Raw genomic sequence first — 15,705 nt, forward strand, 5'->3', positions numbered from 1 at the left:
TCCCTCCCCTACCCCTTTTCCCCTTTGGTAACCATAAGTTTGTTTGCTATGTCTGTGAGTCTGTTTCTGTTTTGTAAATAAGTTCATTTGTATCATATTTTAGATTCCACATATAAGTGATACCATGTGGTATTTATCTTTCTCTGACTTACCTCATTTAGTGTGATAATCTCTAGGTCCATCCATGTTGCTGCAAATGGCATTATTTCATTCTTTTTTATGGCTGAGTAGTATTCCATTGTATATGTATATATACCACATCTTCTTTATCCGTTCATCTGTCAGTGGACATTTAGGTTGCTTCCATGTCTTGGCTGTTGTAAATAGAGCTGCTATGAACATTGGGATACATGTATATTTTCAAATTAGAGTTTTCTCTGGATATATGCCCAGGAGTGGGATTGCTGGATCTTATGGCAATTCTCTTTTTAGTTTTTTAAGGAACTTCCATACTGTTTTCCATAGCGGCTGCGCCAAGTTATGTTCCCAACAGTGTAATAGGGTCCCCTTTTCTCCACACCCTCTTCAGCATTTATTATTTGTAGGCTTTTTAATGATGGCCATTCTCACCAGTGCAAGGACACCACCAAATATGAGTCTTAATTTAATTTTACTATTTTACTTATCACTTCTTTTGGTTTATACACTAGTATCCTTTTTTATCTGCTTAATCCTTACACCTGCCAGCATTCTTTATCTTCCTTTAGTGCAGTTCGTTCAGCTCACAAGAGACTTAGAGCACCTCCTGTGTGCTAGGTATTGTGTTAGGCACAGGGAATGCAAGAATGAATAAAGTCCATCCCTGCTGGGAAGGAGCTCAAAGTGGAGGGAAGTAGATAGATAGGTAAACAGTCTATCACAGTTTTTACTGAGTAAACAGTGTGAAAGACGCTGTGATACTGGGAAGCTCAGGGTGCTTTGGGGGTACACAAGGAATATAACTTGCCCAGTTGGTAGGAGTCAGAGAAGGCTTCCTGAAGACACTGTACTCTGAAGTTGAATCTTGAGAAAGGAGCAGCATGGAAGGGTGTGAGAGAACAAGATGCTCTGGGGAAACTGTTTAGTATGGCTGGGTAGGACTCAAAGCAGAGAGGAGGGAAGAGGTTAGACTGTCTTTGTGGACAGAGACCAAATTGTGAAGGACCATGTGTCGTACTGATGAGCTTTGCATTTTTTCCTGAAGGTAGTGAAGATCTGCTGAAGAATTTTAGGCAAATTTTAATCAGATTTATGTTTTTAATGTTTAGTAGCTTCTTAGGCTTCTTTCTTTCCCCCTTTTCTCAAATACTGTCACATCCATTCTCATTCTTTCTCTTGTTTGTAAGTGAAGTTTTGAATTTTTCCTTTGTTCACTTGCAGTATTCTTCAACACTTAATGTCACTGTAACCACTTACCTCTAACCTCCTGTGGGAAGGGATTAGATAGACACACTCTTTCAGTTTTGCCAGTATCCTCTGTGTTAAGTTACAGCTTGAATTTTGAGTTGTCTTTCTCTCTTAATGAACTATTCCAGATTTGTTTTTGTGTCTTATTAACCAATTTTGTCTGTTGGGATACGTAAAGAATACTGCAATGCATGGTATGAATCAAAATACTTGCCAAGCCAGAAGTCTAGCATCCTTTTGGAAATTTATTAATAAAGAGGGACTGAAATTCCTAATAAGCCATAAACGGTTAATTCCATGAATGACTTTATTTTAATAGTGTTATGTGTGAGAACTTAAATTGGTTTCTTTTAGATAATTTTAAAATAGGCAGACCTTTGCAAATTAAATTTGAGATTTCTGTGAAGTCTCCCTCACAGAATTATTCTTCTTGTTGCTGAGTAAAATTCTCCAGCTAGTTGTGTGAAATCTAGCTCTAGCCATTTATTTCCTTAGGCTTAGTTTTCCTCATCAAAATAACGCAGGGCTTATGTTAGATGATTTTTAGTGTCTTTTTCTGTTTTTTGACTTTTGTATCTTACATCTAATAATTTTTTGCAAATTATCTTTCATGTAGTGCTCACATGGTCTTCTGAAGAAGCCATGGGTAGCTGTTGTAGCTGTCCAGATAAAGACACTGTCCCAGATAACCATCGGAACAAGTTTAAGGTCAGTAAAAACTGGTTGAGATGTAGCTCTCACTGCCTACCTGGATGCTCTTCTTTTACTTCACTTAATTAACGTGTCTTATTATTTCCTCACTTTTGTATTCAGACCCTTTTATTTTCCTTTTTTGTCCATTCTGTCTTTTCTTGTTTTAACAAGTGATGACAACATTTCTTACTGACAGCGTGAAATCCTCTTTTCCTTTTCCTTTGGTCTTCCATATCCAGTTAGAGCCACACAATTCTGATAATACTGTCTTTTTTTTTTTTTTTTTAACTTGGAAGACATTTACGTTTATTTTTACCTTTCGACATCACCAATCATGGATATGAGTGCCTAAATCTTGTATCTCCATCAGGAAAACATAGCACTAATGAGTGACTGTTATATCCTCTGAAGAACTCAATCTTTGGTCACAGTGATAAGAGCCCCTGGATTTGGTCCCATCAGCCCTCTTTGAAATGACCTACTGATAATATTGTCTTTAAAATGCCACTTTATAGGTGCCTCTTCAGTCCCGTCACCAGCTCCCAGTCATTGTTTAATGCCTGGACAATTTCATAACTGAACTCTATCTTCAGTCACCTCTGTGATGCATCCTGCAGTTGACATCAAATTAATCTTCTTCCTTCATCATTCTAAAACTTCAGTGATATTCTGTTACTTAGATGCTAAGTGCTCCATTCCTTACTCATCCACAGTCATTAATCTCTCATATTGTGACCTCATTCTGCTGTAAATCACTGGATCACACAAACCTAGGTGTAAGTCACAGCCCTCTTGCTTCATAGCTTTGTTACCTTTGGCAGGTTACATTATCACTAAGTCTTTGTTGATTTGTGTGCAGTGGAGAAAATACTGTTACCTGCAGTTTAGGATCAGTATTAAATGGCAAAAACACAAGTAAAGCACTTTGCCCAACCCAGGGGCGTAGTAAATTCTCCCTAAGTGTTATCTGTTCTGTATAGTCTCTGGCCATTTTCTGAAACTGAGCAGTGCAAAGCCTTCCCTTACCTGAACTCAATGCCAGTCCTGTCCTGATCTCTCTGAAACATACCTTCTTTGTCTCTGCTGTAGCACTGCATCTTCAGGATGTGCCCCCTAACTCCTGACCCACCAGTTCTCTCTCTTAACTTTATTTCCTGTCTAAATTTAATTATACCCAAGGCCCAGCTAAAGTCCCTCCTCTTCTTATGTGAAGGCTTCTCCAACAACCCTCCGCCACAGTTCCTGGATTTCACAGCCTCTGTTGCACTCATTTGTTAGTTAAGCATTTACAGTTTTGTGGTGTTTTCCGTGTTTGTATATCTTATCTCCTCAGTGGGAATGTGAGTTCTTTGTGGATATGAACTGGGTATTACACTGCTACATAGTCCATGCCCTAAACACACAATTGGTTGTTGAATGAACTAACAAAGGAGCCAATAACTGAACCAATAAGCAATAGTACATTTTCCTGACAAATTAGTGAAATATGTGCATAACTGTCAAGTGGGAGCATTAAGTTAGCACTAATTAAACTTTCTTTTTTAGGTCATTAATGTGGATGATGATGGGAATGAGTTAGGTTCTGGCATAATGGAACTTACAGACACGGAACTGATTTTATACACTCGCAAACGTGACTCGGTAAAATGGCACTACCTCTGCCTCCGACGCTATGGCTATGATTCGAATCTCTTTTCTTTTGAAAGTGGTCGAAGGTGTCAAACTGGACAAGGTAGGTAGAGCCTTTATTTTTTTTTTCTCCAAACATTATCATATTTGAAATATCATTCTATAATTCAGTTATTCTATATGTAATGTTTAATGTTTTACTTTTATCCAGAATAAAAAAATTCTCAAATAAGTGGATTATTTAAAAAAGAGACATCGGGCTTCCCTGGTGGCACAATGGTTGAGAGTCCGCCTGCCGTTGCAGGGGACATGGATTCGTGCCCCGGTCCAGGAAGATCCCACATGCCGCGGAGCGGCTGGGCCCATGAGCCATGGCCGCTGAGCCTGTGCGTCCGGAGCCTGTGCTCCGCAACGGGAGAGGCCACAGCAGTGAGAGGCCCGCGTACTGCAAAAAAAAAAAAAAAAGAGAGAGACATAGTACACTATGTATTCATTTATCAAGCATTTATTAAGCATGTTTTCTATGTCCAGAATTTTGGCTTATATTAAATTTAAGATTTGCAGTAAGTAAGTGATTAGTCCCAGTAAATTGCCTCTATGTCTTTACTGTTGTAACTCTGGGAGAAGAACCTAAACTTTGGAGTCAAACAGAACGTACTTTTATTTTTTGCTACCTATTTCTTGAAAGTCCTTGGGCAAGTTGCATGACCTCTGTCGCATCAAATTTCTTCTGTATCAGAGGGCAATGGTAATCCAATAATTAGACAAGGTAATGATTGTAAACCACAGAGCAAGGGCCTGTCAAGTGATAAAGAATTCCCTTGGTAATGGTAAGTTGGGCTCACCCTGCTGTTAAAAAGCAGACTAGAGTAAGTTTGCAAATCTTGTTTTTGTCTTCCTTATTTTGAGCCATCACCCATGGACAAATGAAAATTATTCTGTGAACTTTTGGGTTTATGTTTTGAAACAGGGAATATGATGAATTTATCAGACATTTATTTTAAAGCCTTTTCTTGCTATTGGTGCATGGAATGCTTACTTTACAAGTTTGTTCTTCCACAGGTGCTCCTGTGTCTTTTTTAAAGATGCAGTGACCATTTTTTTCTTCTGGTTTGTATTTGTAGGAATCTTTGCCTTTAAGTGTGCTCGTGCAGAAGAATTATTTAATATGTTGCAAGAGATTATGCAGAATAATAGTATAAATGTAGTGGAGGAGCCAGTTGTTGAAAGGAATAATCATCAGACAGAATTGGAAGTCCCCAGAACACCTCGAACACCTACAAGTAAGTGTCCATTTTCCTTCTTCTATTATAAACTATAGATTATGTTTTTTTAATCTATAAATTCTTAGGAATTACCATTGGCTAACGTAAGTATAGTGGTTGTGAGTTTTAAAAAACTGTTAGCTCTAATTATAAATATTTTAAATATGAAAACATTAAATGTTTCATATTATTTAAAATGTGAGTGGAAAGTTAGAGTGGAGGTGGTAATGCTGTTTTGCTATGGTTTCTCATATGTCTTGCCAGAAACACCTTCCTTAAACCTCTCAGTGCTGATTGTATTCTCATTCATTTTTATTCTCTGTGCCCTACCCCTGTATCCTTTCTTAAACCAATAAACAAACAAAAACTCAGCTCCAGGGTTTGCTGCTCAGAACTTACCTAATGGATATCCCCGATACCCCTCATTTGGAGACGCTTCATCCCATCCTTCAAGCAGACATCCTTCTGTGGGAAGTGCACGGCTGCCTTCAGTAGGTGAAGAGTCTACACATCCCTTGCTTGTGGCTGAGGAACAAGTAAGCATGTCCTACTGTCTAACATATTGTGTGGGGTTAGAGTGTTATTGTGCTAACACTTGAAGGTTTTAGTTTGAATTTTAGCTGTCACTATTTATGACTTTTGTAGTGAAGACTCAGAGGAAATAGCATGTATTTTCTGTCATATACCCAAATATATATAGGTGTTGAGGGAATCTTAGCATTACAGTAAGTTTGTGGGTTCACAGGAGAGGTGCATCTATAGATAAAGACGGACATAACCAATGGCCAATTCAGTTACAGTAACCTCCAATGAAAGCTTTTTATGTTACAGTTTTTATAGTTAGTGGACTACTAGCAATAAGGCAGATTTTGTTGTCAGTGTTTTAACAGAGCAATTTAATATTCCTGACTATTATATTTTCATTTTAGGAATGAAGTTAGCTGGTTAACATTGTCTATGTATTACTTAGTTATACTTATCTTTTGTCAACAGTATGGTTGTTTATCATGAAGAAATTTTTACTGTTTTGAAATCCATTTGTTTGTGTTCTTTACTTGTTAAATGAGTTCTTATTTACTATAATTAAATTTCCCTTAGTTTTGAATTTTATTTTTGAGGTTTTCAAATTTTATGTATAGACTTCTGAACTTTTTTTATATTGTCCCCCCCACAAAATACCACAAACTTTTCTAAGTAGCATTAATTTCCTGGTATCTATTTTATATCTATGCATTTTACAGAACTCTTATTGAATCTGGTAGGGTCTGTCTCTTTGTATAGTCAGATCATCTATAAATTATGATAAATTTCTCTCTTCCTTTTTAATACTTGTTATTTCCTATTTCTAAATCAGGTTTTAATGCATTGATGAGAATTTTAGAACAACATCAAAGTAATAATCCCCATTTGTTCCTGAGTTTTTATTTTTTCTACAGAATGCTTATTATGTTTCACCATCACATGTATTTTGTTTTGTTTTGTTTTGTTTTTGCGGTACGCGGGCCTCTCACTGTTGTGGCCTCTCCCGTTGTGGAGCACAGGCTCCGGACGCGCAGGCTCAGCGGCCATGGCTTATGGGCCCAGCTACTCCGCAGCATGTGGGATCTTCCCGGACCGGGGCACGAACCCCTGTCCCCTGCATCGGCAGGCGGACTCTCAACCACTGTGCCACCAGGGAAGCCCCATCACATGTATTTTAAAGCAGTTATTTTTTTATCAAGCTAGGAAGACATTTCTACATTTCTCCCACCTCCCCCCAACCTTTTTGTTGGTTAAAAAAACAGGTACAAAAGCTTTGAAGTAAGAATATACTTAGAAAGTTAATAAAATTAATTGATATAGTCAGGCAAATTTTTTTGTTCTTTTTTTTTCTTTTTAAAGCAAGTTTACTGATTCACTTTCCTCTTTTGTTTTAGGTACATACCTATGTCAACACTACGGGTGTACAAGAAGAACGGAAAAACCGTGCAAGTGTGCATGTCCCATTGGAGGCGAGGGTTTCTAATGCTGAAAGCAACACACCAAAAGAAGAACCAAGTAATATTGAGGACAGGGACCCTCAGATTCTTCTTGAACCTGAAGGGGTCAAGTTTGTCTTAGGACCAACCCCAGTTCAAAAGCAATTAATGGAAAAAGAGAAACTGGAACAACTTGGAAGAGATCAAGTCAGCGGAAGTGGTGCGAATAACACGGAATGGGACACTGGCTATGACAGTGATGAACGAAGAGACGCGCCCTCTGTTAACAAACTGGTGTATGAAAATCTGAATGGGCTATCTCTCCCCAGTGCGTCAGGGCTCAGGAGAGGTCGTCTGCCGTCCACCAGTACCTCAGATACCCAGAATATCAACAACTCAGCTCAGAGAAGAACTGCATTGTTAAACTACGAAAATCTACCATCTTTGCCTCCTGTTTGGGAAGCCCGCAAGCTAAGTAGGGATGAAGATGACAATTTAGGACCAAAGACCCCATCTCTAAATGGCTACCATAATAATCTTGATCCAATGCATAACTATGTAAATACAGAGAATGTAACAGTGCCGGCAAGTGCTCACAAAATAGAATATTCAAGGCGTCGGGACTGTACACCGACAGTCTTTAACTTTGATATCAGACGCCCAAGTTTAGAACACAGGCAGCTCAATTACATACAGGTTGACTTGGAAGGTGGCAGTGACTCTGACAACCCTCAGACTCCAAAAACGCCTACCACTCCCCTTCCACAGACCCCTACCAGACGCACAGAGCTGTATGCTGTGATAGACATCGAGAGAACTGCTGCTATGTCAAATCTGCAGAAAGCACTGCCACGAGACGATGGTACATCTAGGAAAACTAGACACAATAGTACTGATCTGCCCATGTGAGCCCAGAAACCATTACATTGTTTGCACCTTTGTGAAGTTTTAAAAAATGAAGATGCAAGTGCTTCATTTTTATTTCTAAACACTAACTCCTTTTATAGACTGATAAAAAAATTTTTTCTGACTATTTCATGTGCTTCTTTAAAGGGAAATTAAAATGTAGAGCAGGTACTCATAAAAGAACACTAATTTCATTCTATACTACTCATTACTGTACAGCAGCATTCCCATTTTCACAGTGCCTATTTAAAATGAGAATTGAAGTGAGTGACATGCTGGTCAATTTTTATTAAGATTCTGGACTCATGCATATCATTCACGTCTAAGTCATGGTTGGCATTTAAAGCATATTATAAAGCCTCTTGATAATGTGCATTGCTAACAGATAACTCTAGGCTTTGAAAGTACTATTTGTAGATTTACTATTCATGGTATGTGACCTCCAGCATGTAACATGAGGAATCCTTTATTTCATTAATTGTAGGCTTTTTGACTTGAGCCAGGACTTATGTATGGAAATAGAAGTACCACACCTCCTGTGTACCAGTCAGTTCCTTAGCCTTCAGCGTTTCTAGAAAGAGCCCTACGTTCGTGAACATGGTTTGCTGTTGGTGTGTTGAAAGGCAGGAAAGACACGAGGTTTTCTCTTTACTCATCTCATGGTGTCATTTGAAAGGCATGCCCAGATATCTTAGTCAGAAGTACACATAGGCTCAAGAATCAGTCTCAGGTCACTTTATCCAAAAACATTTGAAAATCTGAACCATGATCTCTTGAAAGTTTCTCTCCTACAGATTATTAACAGACAGTAACATTGTTTTCTGGAGGCATTAGTGCCATTAGATTGCCATTTATCTTCAAGTTTTTCCTTTGGTGTTTGGGATGTCTAATTTTGTTGCTTCGTGTCTTTTTCAATTTAGGATGTTTGAGTTTGTATATAGTTTTGAAATTGGATTATGTGTTCATTGTTGTTTAGTTTGCATTTTTGTCAAATTGTGGTTTTGAAGGTTCATTTGGAACTTACTGTTATTCTATAACAGGGTTGCCCTTGTCCAGTATTTATTTATATGCCGTTTACTTTTCAAGTTGATAAAAGCATTCTCACAATTTTAAATTTCACTTGTGTTCATAGGTGATCTCTTAAGCAGCTGAGAAGAAAAAAAAAAAAGGAAGCTACTTTTAACATGCAAATTTCCCTAAAGGTACTGTGTTTTCTCTGTGGGCACTCTCCCAGCACTTTAGCAGTGATCCCCTCAGTCACACGGCTGCAGTTGTACTTTGCCCACTGTCGTGCTCCTCAGCTCTGCTGTCCTTTCACTCATAGCTGGATCTGGGGTTATCCCTTGATTTTAATAGAATGTTAAAATTGTTGCCAGCATAGCAGGTACAGTGGAAGTCTTATAGCAATGACATTGTGTCATAATTTAGGATTGAAAATGAATTGAAGTTTATATAAACTGATGAGAGTCCATATGTCTAGCTCTTGGAAAATCAAGAATTTTCCAGTTTCCCAAATCCTAGAGAAGATAAGAGCGGGTGGAGTGGAAAGAAGGTTAGATATCCTTGCAAAATACGTCACTGTCTCCTCTAACTATGAGGAAATTTGAGAGTTTGGTCTGGATCTACCAGATGTAACTAAGGTTAATTTAGCATGAAAACTTTCAGTCATATAGCATCCAATCTGTTCCATAAATGACCTAATTATAGGACAGTGAATGGATTAGCAAAATAATAGGGTGGGACCATTATAAAGAAAATAAATTATTAAAGATGTCTTTATCATTTTTAGTGCCACTGGTTTATGTGCATAGCAGAATTTTCTTTCTTTTCTGTGAATTTGGTGCTTACCAAAGTGTTCACTGTTCTCTAAAAAGAGAGCAGTGGTATAGGTATGCAGTTGCCATTTTAATGTATTGTTCCATTTATGCTTTATTCTGAGTAGATTGCTAATTGTGCCAAATTTATGTGATGATTTTTGTAATGTGGAATAAGAGTTATGATGGAACCAGTGCACATGGTTTTCTCTGAAACAAGCAGTCAAGACAGAACGTTAACCTCCAAACAAAAGGGCTGACCTATTTACTCATTTTGGAGGTTGGATACTTTCTTTTCTTACTTTTCCTCAGCCTTTTCATTTTTCCTTCCAGATTCTGATTAGTTTTTATATTTTTTAAGCAACTATAATATAACCATTGCAGTTTATTCTTTCAATACTGTGTGCTTTAAAAATGAAAATGGGACCAATTTGTCTGCTAAGAATTTGAGTTTTAGGTACTACGAGTATTAGGGAAGATGTATACAACTGGTATTAATTTCTAAATGTCTCTGGAAATCACCTGTGTTCCTATTTAATTAAAAATAACATAGAACACTATTTGTCCTCTGCAGTAGTCTAGTAATGGGCATTAAGCTCTGTCCTGGAAGAATTGTACCAATTACTGGGTGCATTTTAGAATGGGATATTTTATTGGGATATAATTGTGGCCATATGTTTCAGATTTTCTGAGACAGACCTAATTTTAGATATTCTGTTCTGTTGATAGATCATGTGATCCCACTTTTTGGTTTTGGAAATATAGTCATTGATCATACGCTTTTCCCCTAATAGAATCCTGTTTTATCCATATAGATCGTAACAGCTTTTATCCCAGACCAGGGCTGGAAACTGATATGGGTATTATTACATGTGTTTTTTCTTAGTGTGTTTTATTTCCCAGGTTCATCTTCCTTTCAAAATGAAAATATGGTGCCTTCCCTCCCTCCAGGAAGATTGGCAAATAGTTCCTTTTATTTACTGCTGCTGTGGAGTGATGAGATATGCACTTTACTTTTGAAGACTCAGCAAAAAGCTTTTCACTTCTCAGTATATCCAGAATAGATCACATTTTGGACTTCAGAAAATTTGCCAAGCAGTCTTTGTTTTTACAGATATTAATGTTGACCCCACAGTTCAGTGTTGTGAGTCAAGCTAGTGTTTGTGTATCCCCCCCCACCAAAAAAAATCCGTGGCGCAAAGTATAAAAATGTACCTCAATAATGTTCTATTAAAAATGGGACAGGGGCCTTATGTTTTCATAATTTCCCAATGTGCCACCATATTTTTGCCTCAAGGTAAAGGTCTTAACAAGCTAAAAAATACATCCCATTTCCCCTTGTGCTGTTCCTAACCCATAATGTCCAAGTGTTTTGTGCAATGTGTAGTGTGTGTGTATAAATATATATATGTATATTTGTATATACATATATATATATCTATATATATATATATATCCTTGAAATAGACATACCATCAGAGACAACGTTCAGAAGTAACTGATGTATTGGCATCTCTTTCTAATCTCTGATATGTGAGGTATATGGTACTAAATTACCTTTTCCCTGATGTTTGCCAAATTTGAATAAAGGCATTGGTACAAAATCACAGAATGTATAGGAAATGTTTTTGGCTTGAAAAATTAACAAATATTTTATGACATACCACAATATACTCTGCCCAAACCAGCACCCTATTTTTCCTGTTCTTTACGTCCCTTTTCCCCATCCTCTTTTTTTTCTTTTTTGGTGTAACACAATTCTTTTGTAGCATCATTACAATTGCAGTTCTATGACAATTGGACAATAGCAGCATGGAAACGGACTGGCATTAATAGTACAGTAGTCACCAGTGTGCCACATTTGCATTGGTAAATGCAAAATACACATTTTATAAAGGACAAATTTTGTGTTATGTTTTTATTTTCATTACATTGTATAATATTGTAAGATTATGTATGTCCTAATTTGCATTATAAATGTTTTTTTCCTACGTAAAGGCATAAATATAGCAACTTTGTATAAAGGTAGCTTATTAGATTTTTAATTTTGTCTTTTATAAAAAATTGTCTAACAGTGGGACTAAAAATTTGTCTAACATTGCCAAATTGTAAATGAAATATGAATTTTACCCCCTATAGTTAATTTCGTTTATAAGCATTCCATATTTCTCTAATAAAAGACATAAGTGATACAGTACTATGCATAAATTGTATTTTAATGCTGTTTCATATCAGCATTTTAAATTTTGGTTTGCATTTTTAATATTGGCAAAATTTACCACTGTTGATTAAACCTTGTTGTATATGTAACAACATCTTTTGCCCTCTAGCCCTCCCCACCCTTGTTCTCTATTTCTCCCTGTCAGTGCCAACTTCATACGTTTTGTAGCATGGCAATAAAATATAACTTTTACACTGAGGCCAAGTGTGGCTTTTTGGAGGATGTGGACATGGGAGGATTACCCTCTAGTTGTTCTTTGCGTATGACTTTTTGCCATATAAGCCATGTTTCCAGGCATGAGGAAGTTATCTCGTATATGATGTGAATGTGCTTTTAAGGACAAGTGTGAATGTGCTTTTAAGCTTAATTTTTGTCCTAACAAGTAAGAACTAATTTTTTATTTTTGGAAAAGTCAGAGTTCTTGAAGTACAATCAAACCTTTATTAACTGGAGTACTTAAAGAATAAGCTAATAATTGAATTTAGTTCAACAACGGCTAAGCAACACTTTTTAAAAATCCTTATTTATTGTAGAGTATTAATATACCATCCTAAAAATTATATATAAAATATGGTTTAATTTTAGATGATTTAGCTTCTTGCAATGACTTACTGTTGTCATTCTGGCATAAATCTCCATGACGAGGTACTCAAGTTGATACTGGAAGCTGAGCTGACTATACACTAACCTTAAGCATTAGTGAAAAACTGCTTTGTTGAATAAAATCTGATCAGAGTTCTTATGGTTACTTTCCCCCTTATTGCCTAAAGTAGATTGCAATAAAACCCCAATAAAAGTTTGGTTGGATGCCTATTTAAAGTTTCACTGTATTTATACCTCACACATTTCTTGAAACTTTATAAGAGGTTTTATTCCTTAGTCTCATATCACTGCCTCCATTTTCAAAGTTCAAAGTGAAATTAAATTTTACGTATTTGACAGACTCTCACAGTTTTTATCTTCTTGGTCATTTAAACTAGTAGTACTCAGGGCTGGGACTCCAGACCTGTTTTTTGTCACTGAGTGGCACTGCAAAGCCTATTTCGGTATAGCTCAAGATGGAGATTATTTAAACAGTAAAGGGAATAGACAAGTCCACAAATGATTGGGTGCTTACTATGTACCAGACACCATGGAACACAGAAATTGGTTAAGATGTGACAGAGACCACATCTTGCAAAACTTAGGTGTTTGTTCTCAGAAATTAAAACCTTTTTTTGGATTATTTCTGTATTTTTCCTTTGAGCTCCGTTGAAGACAGTAACTGTTCACATATTCTTATTTAATGAATGAACACAAACTAGGTCCTATGCTAGTAATAAAGATAGTAATTCTTGTTCTCAAAAGAATTTGTAGTTTAGAACAGCCCTTCTAACTGAGGGCAGTGTCCTTCCTCCCCCCAGAGGACTAAGCCCTAAGATATAAATTAGGTATAAGGAATTACCATCTCTGTGATACCTCTAGAATAGTAGTAGCTATATACTTAGGAGAATTGAAAAAAATTATTCCAATGCTGAATATGTGATGTGATAAAGGCATATACAAAGGAAGGGCATCTAACTCAGCCTGAGAATGGAGATTTTCGAGAAGGGCTTACAGGAGGTAATCCCTGAGGTGTTTGATGAGGGCAGGAGGGGAGAGGATATCTTAGGGAGAAGAAATACCATGTGCAAAGGCACAGAGGTGTAGGAAGATCACGATGTTCAGTGGTGGCAAAGGTTCCATATGCCTGGAGCATAGGATGCAAAGGCAGTCTGGGGGGATAGAGAAGGGAGAAATGAGAGACATCACATAGGTATAGAATGCGAAGGAGTTTTTGTTTTACTCAAAATGAGGTGAGACAATTTGAAGGGTTTAAACATTGGAGAAATAACATTTTATAAAGATGACTGAAATCAATATGGAGGATAAAATAGAGGACATGGCATTTTAATAAGGCAGGAGACTAAAATGGAAGCAAAACTGGATAAATGCTTTTTTAAAGGCATTGTTAAAGGAGTGTTTAGGTTATCTGTTGCTGTGCAACAAGCCACCTAAAAACTTGGTGGCTTAAAACAAATCATTTTGTTATTTCTCACATTGCTATAGATCACAGTAGGCAGGCTTATGGAACCCACCCCAAATTACAAAACTAATATATGGAAGAGTTGAAATCCAAACCCACGCAGTCTGGTTCCTGAAGCTGTTTAGCCTCTGGCATACAAGGGTGACACCAAATGACACAGGAAAGGAGGAAAAGTCAAAAACACACGCAATAGAGAAAGGACAGATTGCTGGGAGTTCCCTCATAGGGGGCTCCTCCTGGCTGTCTCTGGCCTCTGCTCCACAGGTGGCAGAGCCTGCCTCCCAGTTCCCATCCAAGAGCCCCTGGCTATGCTTCTCCCCACCGCCACTCCAAAGACCAGCAGGGAGGGGTCGCTGGCTTCTCCATCACCCATAGTCTCAGACTTGCCTGCCAGAGGACATATTTCCACATGTGATTTTGCCCACAATAAAAACAGCTGTTTTCAATATTGTGCAGGTATCTTAGCGCCTTGTTATTGTGACTTCTCATTACACTGTGTGATCTGAGATCTGCCGGTTGAGGTACATTTCCTGAAAAAAGAGCAAGTTTTCCCACAAAGAACACAAAACTCTTGGTAGATTTATAATAATTTGTCCAATCTGAACACCCCTTTTCATGATGGACCCTGCAAATAGTGTAAACTGGGGTCAGCAAACTTTGTCCGGAAAGGATCAGATAGTAAATATTTTAGGCTTTATGGGCTATAGAGTCTGTCACAACTACTCAACTCTTCCATTGTATAACTCTGTATTGTATTGCCCAGTATAAAAATGAGTTTGCTTGTGTTACAACCAAGCTTCATGGGTGTCAAAATATAAATTTCATATAATTTTAATGTATCACAAAAGTTTTTATGTTTTCAATCACTTAAAAATATAAAAATCATTCTTAACTCTCTGGCCATACAAAATCAGGTGGCAGGTTGGATTTGGCGCCTCGTGGTTTGTCAATCCCTGGTGTAAACTAACCCTCTTAGCATATATCTGAAGGGTAGAACAATTAAAAATTGAAAATATCAGGACTTCCCTGGTGGTCCAGTGGCTAGGACTCTGCCCTCCCAATGCAGGGGGCCCAGGTTTGATCCCTGGTCAGGGAACTAGATCCCACATGCTGCAACTAAGAGTTCGCATGCTCCAACTAAAGATCCCACATGTGGCAACGAAGATCCCGCATGCTGCAACTAAGACCAGGCGCAGCCAAATATTTTTTTTTTAAATTGAAAACACCCACCAATGTTAACAATTGCCACAATCCAAGAGCTTGCTAAGAGATCAGTTAGTCAAAGGGAGAAAAAGGTATCAGATGCAAAGCTAAACATTTTTTTTAAGTACAAAAATTTTGCTTTAAATGTCCTAGGGGTCAACTTAGAGAAAGTAAAAACTGTTCTTAACAAACGGAAATATTTGGGATTGATTTTGCTCTTTACAAAGACATTATGTAAGAGGATATTAGTCATCTCTACAACTGTGTGTTGGGGGGAGGGGAGAATGAGTGAAATAAAAAACCTCCTGAAAGTGAGCAAGCCGGACAAAGTAAAAGTCTCCATCAGAGCTCACAAGACCTTGTCCTGGACAGCCCAATTGAGAACAGCGTTTTACAATCCAGTAAAAGAAATATGTCTTCCTCCATCTTAATAAATAATGTTTAAAATTAAAACAGCAATAAAATATTTAGGAATATAATGGTAAATGTTTTAAAAAGCTCAAAAAGTTGAGAGTGGTTGCTTCTGAGGAGAGGAATTAATGTGGTTGGTGAATTATGTTTTCCA

General features: G+C 37.4%; 1 protein-coding gene and 1 non-coding gene across 21 annotated transcripts in view; one reads left to right on the forward strand and one right to left on the reverse strand.

Annotated features, from left to right (window-relative positions):
- FRS2 (fibroblast growth factor receptor substrate 2) overlaps positions 1-12,685 on the forward strand; it is a 120,869-nt gene extending 108,184 nt beyond the window's left edge. For all 20 annotated transcript variants that reach the window (XM_089920985.1, XM_089920986.1, XM_089920994.1 and 17 more), the window contains 5 exons: positions 2,003-2,094; positions 3,625-3,811; positions 4,833-4,991; positions 5,346-5,509; positions 6,890-12,685. In XM_089920985.1, coding sequence (XP_089777111.1) covers positions 2,029-2,094; positions 3,625-3,811; positions 4,833-4,991; positions 5,346-5,509; positions 6,890-7,840 — 1,527 coding nt within the window. In that variant the 5' untranslated portion in view covers positions 2,003-2,028 and the 3' untranslated portion in view covers positions 7,841-12,685. The remainder of the gene's footprint in view (positions 1-2,002; positions 2,095-3,624; positions 3,812-4,832; positions 4,992-5,345; positions 5,510-6,889) is intronic.
- LOC115803534 (small nucleolar RNA SNORA25) lies at positions 2,433-2,559 on the reverse strand. The gene has a single exon (XR_004024273.1). It is a non-coding gene; the product is annotated as a small nucleolar RNA SNORA25 (small nucleolar RNA).
- Positions 12,686-15,705: the final 3,020 nt, after the last annotated feature.

The sequence above is a fragment of the Delphinapterus leucas genome, chromosome 11 (genome assembly GCF_059928025.1).
Source record: "Delphinapterus leucas isolate spDelLeu-1000000601 "Yukka" chromosome 11, BTC_Dleu_Yukka2, whole genome shotgun sequence".
NCBI classification, from domain to species: domain Eukaryota; kingdom Metazoa; phylum Chordata; class Mammalia; order Artiodactyla; family Monodontidae; genus Delphinapterus; species Delphinapterus leucas.